Raw genomic sequence first — 15,362 nt, 5'->3', positions numbered from 1 at the left:
AATGTAGGCAGGCAGATTTGGATCATTATTACTTAGATATGCCCGCAACAACTCTGTGATAGTTTAGATTACTGGTAATAATTAGGATTAGGTTACATAGAAATAAATGGAAGTCCATAAAATGTCCTAATAGGGATAGAAATACGTGTGTGTGTTTGGTCTCAGGCTAAATTCTTCACAAAACCAAAACTCATTTACTGATTTTGCTGCATATCTGTGTTAATCTCATCTCTGCCTCGCTCGTCTTTCAATTATTCATCAGAGGAGACAACTTTATCCTCATTGGAAGAAAGATGATCAGGACAGAGAGTGGAAAAAGAAAGGAGATGAGGAGAAAAGTGATCTGCCAAACATGACTCCAGCTCACCTCTCCTCCTCAGAGTAGATTTTTTTTTTTAAATCAGGTCATTTTGTGATTTTTTTTTCAGGTTCAGCTTTCGCAAAGGCCAAACCAGAGAGTCCGTGGACGTCGCTGACCCGGAAAGGCATCGTCAGGGTCGTCTTCTTCCCGTTCTTTTACCGATGGTGGATCCAGGTCACCTCCAGAGGCATTTTCCTCCTCCTGTTGGCTCTCTACCTGCTGCAAGGTAGGGACTGCAGCCTGAGACGTAAACCTCGCAGGATGCACGTGGTCTCCTGCCTGAATAAACATCAGTGTTTTCCCCCACCAGAAAAAAAAAGTTTTTACTTTTCATCAACCCCTCCACCCTTCCTGCTCACTCATTTCCTCCACAGAGCATAAAACACCCACACACCTTGTTGTTTTAACTCTTCGACCACTGAGTCTTATCAGGTTAAACTCACACATGTAGATAACAGAAGTCATCACAAGCATCCTGCTGAGTTATTGTTTAGTTTAATGAAATCGTCCTCCTCACAGTGGCAGCAGCAGTCCTGTACGTCACCATCCCTCAGCCTCATGGGATACCGGCCACCGAGGTGTTCGGAGCCATCTGGCTCATGTTGCTGCTGGGGACCGTCCACTGTCAGATCGTCTCCACCAGGACCCCAAAACCCGCCTCCAGCAGCGGGGGGAAGAGGCGCAGGTAAGCGGAAACGCCGTGACGGGATGCTTAAGGTGTGAACAGGAAACAACGAGCAAAGAAACTGATGCAACTTTTAAAATACTTTAATCATGATAGTCTTTTGGTCGTTACTGATTTTCACCCATCAGAAGTGTTAGATTTTCTTGTTTAAAATTAAGAAAAGCTTTAAGTTCCGTTCTTTATAAACAGACCTCACACTCTGTTTAACTGTTTTAGAGAGTGGTGTGTGTGTTTGCTGTGTTTTTGTTGGGGTTTTTTTGCTCGTCAGTGTGTGGCTGCTGTGTTTGACTCGCAACGAACTGCAGACAATTTTCAGACTGAAAGAAAATTAATCCACGCCTCTTTAGGAAAGAGTTCAGAGGATTAAAACAACTTTTCTCAGGACATTTAGAGGATCTTAGTTAAATCAGTTTAAACACATTTTCTTTCCTTGCACTGCAGAAAGCCTCTTTAGTCGCAGATTAAAAGGAACATCTGAGTAGTTTTTGGTTCCTTCATACTGTTAGATCACTGCAGTGTGTAAAATAAACCTAAACATGTCACACTATGGTGTTTTTGCTACAAGATGTAGTAATTTCCCAAAAGAAATCTGACTTCTAACACTCAAAATTGGGTTTTATTTACAAAACTGAATCGTAACGTTTGGTCAAAAGGCTGCAACAAAACTACAGAAACAGAACCGTGTTGACAGTGAAGTCAGCATGACTCAGCAGATACAGGGATTTTATACATATTTCTTTATGCAGCAGGACATCTTGTAAAAATCCCTCTATTCATTCTTCAGTCCCGTTCAGAATACAATTAGAACAGAAAGTCTTTATTGCCATTGTATGAGAATAGAATACATTTATAACAAAATGTGACTTTTTTTTCTACCAACACTTTTCCTGTTTGCCTTTTTTTCTGACAATGATTAACTTTTTTTTCCTGCAAAAGTAGACAATGTTTAAATAAATTGGCCACATTTCATGCCTGTTTTTTTAAGAGAAAAGTGATGATTCTACTTTTGCAGAATAAAAAAAAAAACCAAAGGTTGATTTCCTTTTTTTAATTACTGTATCAGCATCAGTGTCCACCAGGTACCAGTTTTATATTCGTCTGATGTTCTGTCACTATCAGGCTTCAAATTGTTCTTGCTGTTAATCAGAGACAGGAGGAGAAAACAGGCAGGTACCCGGTGGACTCAGTGCTGCAGTTCAGAGTCTTTAGTCTCCAGGTTCACTTTAAGTCTCTCTTTAATCTCCGTTCTTTCCAAACTGAAGGAAGTTGAGGAAGGCATCTCAGATGGAGGTGCATAGGGAAGGCGACGGGTCTAGCACTACCGATAACACACAGGAGGGCGCGCCACACTCTCACTCAGCCAGCACCACATACAGCCTGGGTGCTTTCTTCCAAGATTTCTGGCATGATATCTGTAAAGCTGGGTGTGTATTTTCATTTCCAGTCTTCCTGTGATGAGATGATGTGGAGAGGCGAGGCTGTGCTCGGTTTGGGCCAGCCTCGCCTCAGACCTGACCTCTGCCTCTTAGCTGCAACATCCTTTCCTCCTGAACAAAAGAGTAGAAATCAATAGGAACGATTCAAATCTGGCTCGTGAGCAGCTGGGGGATTTTGCAGCTAATTTTGATTGTAAATAACTTGCTGTCAAAAGCTATGCTTTAAAAAAAAGCATGTGGGGGAGTTTGTTTGTTTCTTTCCATCTTTTCTCCATCCTTCTGATAAACTGTTCCCACCTCCCCACGTGTTTTTACTCTAACCAGCTCTCAGCAAACTGCAGCAGTGTGGAACATCTGTTCATTATGGTGCCACTCAAACCTTTCCTTGTGACTTAATGATAGTTTCACCATTTAACATCGATCAAGTACTGAGCATACAGCAGTTGTAATGTTTGCACCAAGTGTCATCTGGAGCCTGATGCTCTGTATGTCACATAACTTTTTCTTTTTGCATGAATGTTCCACAGTGGTGTGTTGAATGCATTCTGCTCTCTGGGTGTGCCTGCTTTGAAGCTTAAAATGGATGAAAACATGATTATTTCCACCACTCTGCTGAGCGTCTCACCTGCCCCGCAGATCCAAGAAGTCCAAGCTTTCCATCGATAAATCGACAGAGACGGATAACGGTTACGTGTCGCTGGACGGCCGGGTGACCAACCGCAGCAGCGAGGAGGGCCTTCAGCTCCACGAGCAGAGGTGTGATTTATTAAACCGAGCCGACGAGATGTGCTGGAGCCCACACATCCATCCCACACACACTCACGCAGCCCGCAGCTCGGGCCTGCTCCTGCCCAGCAGCAACAAGGTAATCAATCACCAAGTCAGCATTGATTTTGTTTTATTTTGTTCCCTGTGAGCCGATTTATTGCTGCAGCACTGAGAAAACACCCGATATGTCACCTCTGGATCTGCTAAACGTGTCTTGGTTTTTAAAGGAGCCGGCGTCGGACGAGGCGTCGAGTGAGGAGGACCCCGAGGCGTCCTACAACGCCCTCCGCAGGGGAGTCGAAAGAATGAACAGCTCAGACTGTGCACTCAGAAACCGCAAGAGTACGCACCATTACAAGAAACACTACACTGTGGAGGTAAAGATCACATTTTATTCAGCGCCTGATCAAATATACAGACTCAACATCGTTTTAAAAACAATTAACTCCTGTTGTGTCCATCAGGACGTCCCCAAATCTGGAACCAGCTGCAGCTCCAGATGTTCCAGTCTGAGAACTCAGGACTCAGAGAGCACTCGACACGAGTCGGAAACGGAGGACTTGATGTGGGAGGACTTCCTGCACTGCGCAGAGTGCAGATCGTCCTGCACCTCAGAGACGGGTGAGAGGGACAGAAATCAGATCAGAAACACACACCTGCTGGTTCCAACATGTGACTGACTGCTGTCTCACTGTCCCCTCAGAGGGAGAAGCAGGAGGGACGTCTGTGTGTCCTCCAGCTAAAAAGGAGTACAGAGACGACCCCTTCCATCAGGTCTGTGAGCATGATTACTACCTGTGTTTCACTTTAAAGGGATAATGACATACCAATGTCAAAGAAAGCTACACTAACATTAAACCTCTACGCTTTGGATGATGTTTGTTGCTGTTTTCAGAACAGCAACAAACTGTGTCACACTAAAGTGTAGATGTTTAATATTAGCTAATGTAGCGGAGTTTAACACCAGTATGTCATTTTTGGGAGAGTTGTTAGCTTAACAGTTAGCCTAGCCTTGTGCTCTATGACAGATCCCTTCAAAAAAATCACCAGACTATCTTTTTAATCGTGTATGTTTGCTGCAGAGTCACATTCCCTGGCTGCACAGCTCCAACCCCGGCCTGGAGAGGGTGAGTGCCATCGTGTGGGAGGGAAACGATTGTAAGAAGGCGGACATGTCTGTGCTGGAGATCAGTGGGATGATCATGAACAAAGTGAGTGACGCAGCTTGAGGCTGATGCTTTGAGTGAATCTCTCTGATGTCTGTGGCTCTGTGTTCAGGTGAACCTTTACACGCCTGGAATCGGGTACCAGGTCTTTGGGAACCTGGTCTCAGTGGCTCTTGGACTCACACCCTTTGTCTACAGGTATTACAAACACAAGTGATGTCTTAGGTGTTTAAAAAACAAAGGGACTGAACTTTTTGCTATTTCTCCAAGGAGATTCCTCAGTTTAAACGGAAAGGGCGGAGTGTGGGGGAATTTTACTGCCGTAAGTCGAGGGCACAGGATTTCATGTCCTTGTGCGCAAAACTTTCCCTCTGCACGGATCAAATCTCCACTCGCTTGCAAAACAAGGAGTACTGCCACCTGGCAATCGTCCCAGCCAATAGAATGCGAGTATTATAGTAGGTGGTGGGAGATTCCTCTAAGGTGTGCCTACAATTGATTGTAGCACTGCCCACTGGCTGTAGGTAGAAACAACCTCAGCTTTCTGCTCCGTGTCACAATTTAAAGTTGCTTTTTAATGGTTTTCTAATAACATTTATCCATCTATATATAGATAGATTAATATTAGAAATTAAATCACCATACCAGTAGGTGACTTTAATGCACACCTTTATTTTTCATAGGTCTTGTTTGGTCAGGTGAAGAGAATGCAGACCTTTGTGTCAGGCAGGAGTTTTGTTCACCTGACCAAACAAGACCTATGAAAAATAAAGGTGTGCATTAAAGTCACCTACTGGTATGGTTCGTGGTGATTTAATTTCTAATATCAATCTATAGAAAACCATTAAACTGATAAAACTCTTTCTTTTGAAAGCAACTTTAAATTATGACACAGAGCAGAAAGAGCAGGTGCTACAATCGATTGTAGGCACACCCACTAGAAGGAAACAAACGCACCCTAGAGGAGTCTCCCACAGCCCACTATAAAACTCACATTCTATTGGCTGGGACAGTTCTCCTTGTTTCGCAAGCAAGTGGAGAATCTGAGAGCAAAGAGATAAAATGTCTTCTTGAGTTATGGCAGTAACATTCCCCCGTAGCAGAGGAGTTAAACTACCCTCAGAAGGATGTGGTTTAATGCTCCATCCTAAGTTTTGGAGCGGTCTGGACTACAAACACCTTCTTTCTCAGATCCTCCAGCAACACATGCAATGACAGTAGTTTTCCTGTCCGGCTTGTTAAAAGCCCAATTAGGATATAAAACAGGAGGTATTGATCAGTGTGGGTTGGTTTCCTGTAAACCCCAATGTTTCTCCGAAGCCTCTGCCTCCTTAGCTTGGATTTTGACCCAAGTGTTGCCCTCTTTGCCACAGCCATGCTTTTGTCTGACCTTGTTGGTAAAAGGTGGAGTGTTTCCCACCAGAGGAGCTAAAGTACCAGTAAGATGTTCTGCTGACAATAATGTTACTTTGGGAAGCATGAACCGGGTTCATTTGGGATATAATATGTGGTTAAGTGTTTAATTGATTGTCTTCTTCTCAAGTTTTTGCTTTTCTTTCCCAGAATGTAAAATTTGAGGAGGCTCAAGTTCAGTGAGTTGAACCACCTACTTCAAATTTTACAGCCCAAGAAAGAAAGTCAAAACAGAGACCCAACCAGCAGCTACAAAAACCTGAAAAGGACAAAGTAATCAATTAAGCTTTCAACCACACGTTATACCCCAGAGAAGCCAGACTGTGCTAACACAAATCTCCTGTCAGCATTTTAGCTCCTCTGGTAGGAAACACCTTTAAACCCATGACTTCTGTCTTTTTACCAACAAAAGCACGATTGTGGGTGACACCTGGGTCATAATCCAAGCTTTCAGCAGACATAACAAGCTGCCTTTTTTGGAGAAACATTGTAGTTTACAGGAAGCCGACCTACAAACATCAGTACCTTCTGTTTGTCTCCAACTTTCTGCCAAAAAGTCTGGAAAACACAAAAATATATTGTCATTCCATTTGAAAAACTTGAGATTTTCTCCAAATACAACAGCCGGTGCATCACAAACCGAGCGGGGTGGTGTATGCAGCCCAGACCTCTACACTTTACACTGCACCCAGTTATTTTCATACAAGTGACTAAAACATCAGAGACCTGAATCACCCTTTCCATTTGAACTGAAAAACCTCCCCAAGTAACAAAAATAAAGTTTAGTCTCTTTGTTTTAAAACTCTTAAGATATCATCATCATTAATAAGCTTAAAGCAATACTTCAGGTCTTTTGAAGTGGGGCTCTTTGGAGAGCTAACTGACGAGCTAATGGCTAGTCTGAGCAGGCCAACACCAAAGTGAATTGCTAGTTAAAAAAAACAACTCTCCAACCTCAGATGCCATAATTGTTCATTCAAACACGTGTTTGCACGAATCACTATGAAACTTCTGAGATTAGGTTAGATTAAAGAAGGCAGTGCTTTGGTTTTAGTCCCGCTCAGACTAGCCAATAGCTCATCAGTCTGTCAGAATTAAACTGGTTCTACAACTAGCGATGACCCCGTTTCAAAGGAACTGAACTATCCCTTTAAATGAAACCAAAATGGCACTTTCTCACCCTCTGCAGGCTGGTTCAGTACAGTGAATTGGATCAGCTGACCACGCTCTCAGCAAACGAGATGCTGTCTGTAGCACTGGGAGGCGGGTCCGGATCAGACGGCATGGTCATCACCATGGTAACGCTCAGCTTCCTGGTGCGTGTTTGCCTTATATGGCTCTTCTTCTTCCTGCTCAGTGTCGCGGAGAGGACCTACAAACAGGTGACAGAATGAAATCCTGATCCTCAGTTGTGAAAAATGAAATAAACTCAGGCGTTTACGTTCATCTTTAACTTTCAGAGGCTGCTGTTTGCCAAACTGTTCGGTCATCTCACTTCAGCCCGCAGAGCCAGGAAGTCTGAAGTTCCACATTTTAGACTGAAGAAAGTTCAGAACATCAAGATGTGGCTGTCGCTACGCTCCTACCTCAAGGTGTGCCTGTCACCAATAACATTAAACCACCCTAACTCAACAATTCACTGCCATGTTGGGAGATTCTGAGGGTTAAATTTTCAATGAATTTGCAGAGACGGGGTCCCCAGCGTTCAGTGGATGTCATTGTTTCCTCTGCTTTCCTTCTCACTCTGTCAGTGGTCTTCATCTGCTGTGCCCAGGTAACATTTAGCTGCAGTTGTACTTTAAAGTTTTAACATAAAGCTGGATGTACAACTGAGTATTAGGGCCTGTCAGAATAAAGTTATCTGGAAGAGAATTTGACTGTTTCTAGGTTTGTTTGGCTACCAGTCTAAGGTGTGGCTTATCACTCCCACTGCATTCACAATAAGAGACTCAAACATGTACACTGAGTGTGTTTGAGACTCTTATAGTGAAGGATTGAAAGAAGTAATGAAGGCAACACTTTAAACACTGCATCCATATACAGTTGGGTTCAGGACACAGCGAGGGGGACTTTATCGCCCTTTGAGTGGTTCTAATAGTTTGATACGCTGAGGCTTTAAATTGATTCTTGTGCTAACGAGTGACATGCAGTCTGTGACCAGAGGAAAAAGGATTTAAGTGCATAAACATACCTGTCTTCTCTCCAGCTTCTCCACGTCCACGAAACGTTCCTGGAGTACCACTATAACTGGGAGCTGGTGATCTGGTGCTCCAGTCTGTCCCTCTTCCTGCTCAGGTTCGTCACTCTGGGCTCAGAGACCAGCAAGAAGTACAGCAACACCTCCATCCTGCTCACCGAACAGGTACGGGCAGCACCATGCAGCCGAGAATACAAAGCGTTGCCTTTGGCCGCTCACACCCCGTCTGCTGCTTTGTTCACAGATCAACTTGTATCTGAAGATGGAGAAAAAGCCAAACAAGAAGGAGGAGCTGAATCTGGTCAACAATGTTTTAAAACTGGCTACCAAACTACTCAAGGTACACGTCTGACTCACAACACATCCAAAACTTTATCGTCAGGTTTCCTAAAACCCTCAATGTTTTTCCTGCCCTTCAGGAGTTGGATACTCCGTTCAGGTTGTATGGTTTGACCATGAACCCTCTGCTCTACAACATCACCCAAGTGGTCATCTTGTCTGCTGTATCAGGAGTCATATCTGACCTGCTGGGCTTTAATCTGAAGGTACACAACAACAAGTATCTTACCTGTTGTAGAAAGCTCTTTAAACAACCTCAGACCAAAGTGGATTACTGCAGTCTTAAAACATTTATACAAAAGCTTTAAGGCGACAGTAATCCACTTAGAATTAAATCATTTCTCTAAACTGAGGTTGTTCAGAGAGCCATCTGTAACAGGTAAATAATAATGTGCATAATAACAAAACTATTTAAGGAAACCGATGTCCAAAATCAAAAATAAAATGCACATAAGGGCTTGCCTTCTATATTTAAACATAGACTAAGTGATTTGTTATGTTGCGTCTAAAACTCTTTTTCTTTTGTTCACAGCTGTGGAAGATCAAATCATGACTGAAAGCCCGTCAGTCTTGACACATCCGAGCGCGCCGACCTTCAACGTTTTCACTTTGTGCAATTCACAAACTATTTATTTACTCGCTCAGTGTTTCTATTTAGGGTTTCTTTTAATTCTAGGTCATTTTATTTTTTTTTTTGCCTTCAACAAAAAAAGTGTTATGAACATAAATTATTCTCATGGTTTAGGTTCTTAGTTGCGTTTGAGATTTTTGTTTTTCCATTGTAGCTCATTTGAAGGCAGGCTGACGAGGATACGTTTATTTTTGCTCAGACAGGAATTTAAGTCATTTTCAGTCCAGTGTTAAAGCTGTAATACGTTTCAAACTTACAGCGCTCAGATTAGCTCTATGAATAAATACCACTTTTCAGCAGGTAAAGTTAATCCTTTGCTGCAACGACACAATCACGCAGTTAAAGTTAGCACTTTACCTCACAGCGTAAAGGCAAAGTCCGTCAATTTAGTGTTTTATTTTGTTTAAAAAATAACTTCAGTTTGCTCGTTACCCTATAAGACTGAACACATTTTAAAGATACTGACAGTTTAGGTTTTTTTTTTACTCCTGGACCTATTTTTAATTAAAACTCCATCCATCACATTTTGAACGCAGATATGCACTTTAAGAAAAAAAAAAAACGACTTTATGTGGAAGACAAAGTTACATCTTGTTTCTGTGCGTTTAGTTGAATCCTACACGGTACGTGAAGAAGAAGTGTTGATGCTCACAGAGAATTTATTGCACAGCCTGATTAAAATGCTGACAGACTGCCTCGGCAGGTTTCAAACAAGCTTCATTGTTAAATAATTTCTAAATCAATAGTGTAACAGAGAGATTGAGGAGGAAGACCAAAGTGCTTATTTAAATGTCTCTGCTGGGAAAAGAATGTATTTGTAGAGTCTTGCTTTAAAGCCGTTTCCCTTTGGTTTGTATTTTTCTTGTGCTTTCATTAGTCATGTGTAAAGGCTGTTTATTCCTCAAGCTGACTGAAGGCAGAAACTGTGTTTTTAAACAAACAAAAATGTCTTGAATTGTATAAAAGTGAACCCACAGAGAGGACTATGAACATTTAGGTTTTTGCTTGTTTTGTTTTTTTTTTTTAAATTGGTTTGTCCACCAGGTCTTCACTTTTATAAGAAAAATAAAAAAGATTCAAATTTAATTTTCCTGTTTTTCTTCTTATTTATCTGAACAATGACGCTAATACTTCCCATCAAGTTTTTAATATGTTAAATATCTCAAATATTTATTATTACTGCTGACATGTTTTTCTAACCTACTCCCTCTGAATACACCCTGTAACCTTTGATTAGTTAGTTACCACCTGCAGAAAGTATTGGATGAGTCTCAGCTACTACCACACCAAACGTTAGCTCAATATTTGATGAACATCTGGACAGATTACCTTTGGAAAACCTAAAAATGTCATTACGTTTTACAGCCATTTTGCTGAAATTTGTTGTGGTAGTAGCTGAGAGTTATTCCCAGTCGACCCTGTCAGCAAAATATCTCTTGAGTCACTGGAATGATTTTAGTAAATGGGTGAACTTTTTTAACCAGATTTACTTTTGGAGTCAATCGATTCAAGATGGCCGCCACAGTTAATCGACTTTAGCCAACACAAAAATGGTGATAAATCAGACATTGAGCTAAAGTTTGGTGTGGTAGTAGCTGAGAGTCATTCATAAAACCTAATGATACTTTTAGGGTTTTTGTTTTAAGCAGTGGGCCACATCCTGCAGGTTTTAGATGTTTCTCTGCTCTTCAGCAAAAGCCCGTTAATTCCTCAGTGGTTTAAATCCTGTGTGTCAAAGCAGAGAAACATCTAAAACCTGCAGGACGGTGACCCTCCAGGAACCAGGACTGGACACCACTGCCTTAAAGCCTTTAATTAAAATACAGTCTAAAGTTTAAGCTGCGACTACAAACAATTCAGGAACAGGATCGGGAAGAATTAATACAAATTTATATGTGGGATGTTTTAAAAAGAGTTTCTTAAATCACTGAGGATCACACATTTGTCTAAGATTATAATATGGTCCGAATGCATTGTTATTATTTGTATCTATAACAGAAATTAATACTGAAGAATGTCCTACTTTTAAAAGTAATTTAGTGTACATCAAGTTAAAGCTGTGAGAAGATTAATTTCTCAGACATGTGGGTAAGGAAATAAATAAGTTATCTTATTACAACTTTCTATCAGAGGGAAACGGACAAAAACTCTTTAACGAGCTGCTACTTTTAACCTCAACTTGATTATTTTAGACAGCTGTCAGCATACAGAGGACTTTGTAGATGTGTTGGAATATTTTTTTTTCAGGACCCTAAAGTTTGGGGTTTCTTCCTCCTCTGAGTGTTTGTATCTAACATACTCGTACACAGAGCAAAGAGTGAGTTCAGTTCTCACCTGGAGTCCGAAGTGCTGAGACCCGCAGGATCCTCCAGATTCAACCAAAAACAGTCTAAACACACAGTGCAGAACCATAAGTTATCACATTCAGATAAGTACAATCAATAACCAAGATGAATTTATTCATATTTCATGACAGCAGCAGGTATTTTACCCCAACACTGAATAATTGCTGATTTAATGATATAAATACAGAAATCTGCACCAGCTGGACAAACCGGAAGTCTTGGTCTGTTTTGTTGCAACTTTTGACCACAACTCGTAGCAAAGATATTCAAGAGTCATCAGAGTAAATCTATGAGGTGCTGAGTAAACATTTCTTTAAATATATCAGCCTCCAGCAGCCTGGAGTGGTCTTTGCCTACAGAATGATTGGAACATTTCTCTCCTTTGTTTATGTTTTGGGTCGATTCTCAGTCATGCAGGACGTGGCAAATCCTAAGAGTTAAAAAAAAAACAAAGCAACTGGACCTCCGTAGCTGAACATGCTCACCTTCAACTAGAGGAAAAATCCCAAAATACAGAAAGAAGGAACCCCTCTCAGACCCATCGACAGCAGCAGCAGCTCAGTGACATATAATAAAACATCTGGCTGGTATCTCAGCTCCTCTGGTTGGAAACACCTCAGCACATAGAAAAGTTTATTGATTTTGACAATAAAGTTGAACATTTAAAGCTGGCTCCAGGAGAAACTCTGGTATCATTTGATGTCACTTCTCTTTTCACTTTCATATTCACATCAGAAGCTATGGACAACAGGACCAGATCTGCACCCTGCTGGACATCTGCCTCTCCACCACTTATTTCAAGTATAATGACAGTTTTTACAGATAGAGGCAGGGTTGTTCTATCAGATCTCTAGTGTCAGAGATTCCTCTACATGAAGGAAGTGGGCCAAAGACATTGGTTCAGATATGTGGACGATATCTGGGTCTAAATCCAAGCTAAGGAAGTAGAAGCTTTCACCAGTAAGGATGGGCGATTGAACGAATTTATTGACCATCGACGATAGGCTGAGCCATTCAATGGTCGTTTTTAAGAGCGATTTTTTTTTTTGCCTACACAGCCACCACAGTGTGTCAGCAAGTGCAACGCCGATTTATTTACTCAAACCTATAACAGAAAGAGTAGCCTATATTCAGAAAACATTTGAACAACAACCACAGTGGTGGGAAGGGAAACAGACTGGCTTTTTTATTTTTAAATCAGTATAACATAGTTCCAGTGTTTCTGTCTCACAAACCCGGCTAAGTGTGAAACGAGAAATATAAAGTTAAACAAAAACTAAACAATTAAAATTAACTCCTTCTGCAGAGATCGTGTGCTTTCCTAAAAAAAATGGCACATACAAAATAAATAAATGACTGAATAATTATAAAAACTACAATGTCTCAGAATCAGAACAAGAAGATAAAGGGGAACTATTCCTTCCAGGTTTATAAATTCTTTGACAAGAAAACAAACGGTTGTTAACAAGATTACCAGCGGTGGTAAAGACGCGTTACAAAGATGTGCTTGTTGCCGGTACGCACAGATATTTTTTGTGCCATTTGAGATGACAAAAAAAGTGCAGACGTCACCTGCAAGAATATTGCCCATCGTCATTTGTTGGACTGATAAATATTGGTTGACAAAATTTTACATATCGCCCAACCTTATTCACCAGATACATAAACTCTGTTAACAACAACATCCAGTTCACCAGAGAGGATGTAGACAACAACAAGCTACCTCTTTTAGACTGATTGGTGCCCATTAAAAGAGAGGGCAGCGTCAACATTGAGGTCTACAGGAAACCAACACATACAGATCAGTACCTTCTGTTTGATTTTCACCACCCATTGAAACAAACTCTCTGTCAACAGAAGAACTCTACAGCATTGAAGTGAACACGTCCCCATGAAGACAGAAGGGAAGGAAAAACAACAGTAACACACTAAAAAAGCTGCCCAAACATGTGGATATCCTGACTGGGCTTTTGTCAAGTCAGCGAGGAAATCTAAAAAACACGCCACTGAACAGAACAGGGAGAAGAACAAACACAAGAACATTGTCATCCTTTGTGTTCCTGGAGTATCTGTGAAACTCAGAAAAATTTCCTCCATTGACAACATCAAACCCATCAGGACTCTCAGCCAGAGCCTGGTCTACCAAAAGGACAAAACACCCAAACACAAACTGAGCGGTGTGGTGTCTGCAGTTCAGATCTCTGTATTGGAGAAACTCTTCAGGACAAGACTCAGCTGTTCACCTACACCTCAAGGATAAGGCACACTCTTTTGTGGACCAAAAGGCTTATATTTTGGACCGAGAAGACAGATGGTTTGAGAGGGGGGTGAAGGAAGCCATCTATGTCAAAAGAGAGGAACGTCTCAGATTTCAGCTTTCAAAAACCTATAATGGAGCATTAGGCCTGATCCCCAGGCAGTTTCACTCCAATCAGGATCTGCATTCATGTGACCAGAGTGGCATCTTCAGCTACAGAATAGAAGTCCAGTTATTTGTTTTTTTTGTTGGTTTTTTTATTTTACCTTTTTTGGATACAAAAAAGAACTTTAAAAAAAATTAATTGGTATATTTTGGGTGCCTCTTAATCAACATTTTAACAATGTGGTGGTGTGGTTTCTACATTGGTGGTTTATATTTGCCTGTACGACACAAACATACAGATGTTGGCAGGTAAACATACAAATCCTGACCAAGATGGCAGCATATCTGTTCAAAGGTAAAGTGTATTTGTAAATTTGAAACAACTTGCCACGGAAATATTACACCTTCATGCTCCAATATTCCTAAATATCTTCACTATCAGTTGTGGTTTAACAAAAAAAAGTAATATTTATTGCTTTTTCATTGACAAAAACTAAAGTTTTCTACCGTTCATTGTTTCTGTCACATTGACGCATGCGCAGACAATACGGATTATTAATCTCCGTATTGTTGATTTAAAAGCAAATTTTGAATTTATAAAACACAAGCTGCTAAAATTTAACAAGCTCATTTTACCAATTAACTACATATTTCTCCATAAAAAAGGTAGAAACGCAGATAGTTATGAAGTATACAAACCAGTGATAACCGCGTCACTGTTCACACCTGTTCCCTGATTAGTCGAGCTAGCAAGTAGCATAGCGATTAGCTTAACAAATTTGTTAAAAGACAAATGCGAGAGCACCGAAGCATGACAAAGCGTTACATAATATCCCTATACTTTCAAGTTGTTGTTTTAAAGTAAAAGTTAAAGGCATTCTGCTGAAAATTTAACTATAACATGTTATCCTCGGTCAAAGGTGGCTAACCACAGCTAGCAGAAATGCTACGTCGCGTACTCACCGGAGTTTCCAAACACTCGATTATCCGCAGAAATATTCCCACCTCTGCTCGAAATTGGGCCGTAGGAAATATACAACCTATTAGAGATCTTTAAGATGATTTTTTCGGCATTTAAGGACATTTTTCCTTATAACTATTTTCGTTCTCAGCACGTTTTCGGAACGCTAATCTAAAAAGGACGCGACAGGATGTGCGCAGTAACCTTTGACCTCAGACTGAGGAAGTAGTGCGCCCTCTGCTGGACGATACATGGAACTACACCTCTGAATCACAAATATGGCGGTTTAAGCCATTTATATTATTTTTTTAATGTTTGTAATCTACATGGAGTACATACAAACATATTTCTATAATCTTAAAAAGTCAACAGTATATACAAGATCATATAAATAATGTTTGTAATCTAAATATTTACACTTTTTTGAATTTATACTATTATTAAAAGGTTGCATAAACAAATATCACTGTAGTCTGACTGTATGAAAGATATTAAACTGTTTTTTAATAAGTTACACATTCACATTTCAGGCTTAACATATTTAAATTTTAACAAATGTAAAAGACTGCTAAAAAATCGTAAAATCTGTAAATGCAGCTCAGTTTTTACAGCAACTTTAAATGTTTGCATTTTATCATCCAATAATACAGAATGTGTCAGTTGTCATGTGGCGACTCACAAAGAACAAACGAGAGAAA

The 15,362-nt window shown here is 40.6% G+C and overlaps 1 protein-coding gene across 6 annotated transcripts in view; it reads left to right on the top strand.

Annotated features, from left to right (window-relative positions):
* The window catches only part of LOC108235090 (putative homeodomain transcription factor 2), a 40,346-nt gene extending 30,320 nt beyond the window's left edge, over nucleotides 1–10,026 (top strand). For 3 of the 6 annotated variants that reach the window (XM_017414851.3, XM_017414853.3, XM_017414852.3), the window contains exons 6-21: nucleotides 429–587; nucleotides 881–1,046; nucleotides 2,309–2,470; nucleotides 3,119–3,347; nucleotides 3,478–3,627; nucleotides 3,715–3,871; nucleotides 3,954–4,024; nucleotides 4,333–4,461; nucleotides 4,529–4,614; nucleotides 7,019–7,211; nucleotides 7,290–7,421; nucleotides 7,517–7,603; nucleotides 8,036–8,191; nucleotides 8,271–8,366; nucleotides 8,446–8,571; nucleotides 8,898–10,026. In XM_017414851.3, coding sequence (XP_017270340.1) covers nucleotides 429–587; nucleotides 881–1,046; nucleotides 2,309–2,470; nucleotides 3,119–3,347; nucleotides 3,478–3,627; nucleotides 3,715–3,871; nucleotides 3,954–4,024; nucleotides 4,333–4,461; nucleotides 4,529–4,614; nucleotides 7,019–7,211; nucleotides 7,290–7,421; nucleotides 7,517–7,603; nucleotides 8,036–8,191; nucleotides 8,271–8,366; nucleotides 8,446–8,571; nucleotides 8,898–8,918 — 2,120 coding nt within the window. In that variant the 3' untranslated portion in view covers nucleotides 8,919–10,026. The remainder of the gene's footprint in view (nucleotides 1–428; nucleotides 588–880; nucleotides 1,047–2,308; nucleotides 2,471–3,118; nucleotides 3,348–3,477; nucleotides 3,628–3,714; nucleotides 3,872–3,953; nucleotides 4,025–4,332; nucleotides 4,462–4,528; nucleotides 4,615–7,018; nucleotides 7,212–7,289; nucleotides 7,422–7,516; nucleotides 7,604–8,035; nucleotides 8,192–8,270; nucleotides 8,367–8,445; nucleotides 8,572–8,897) is intronic. The other 3 variants (XM_017414854.3, XM_017414850.3, XM_017414855.3) reach the window with 2 other exon arrangements.
* Nucleotides 10,027–15,362: the final 5,336 nt, after the last annotated feature.

This window comes from Kryptolebias marmoratus, linkage group LG18 (assembly GCF_001649575.2).
Source record: "Kryptolebias marmoratus isolate JLee-2015 linkage group LG18, ASM164957v2, whole genome shotgun sequence".
Taxonomy (NCBI): Eukaryota; Metazoa; Chordata; class Actinopteri; order Cyprinodontiformes; family Rivulidae; genus Kryptolebias; species Kryptolebias marmoratus.
Note: the sequence above shows the minus strand (reverse complement) of the source record. Positions and strands in the feature narration are given on the sequence as shown.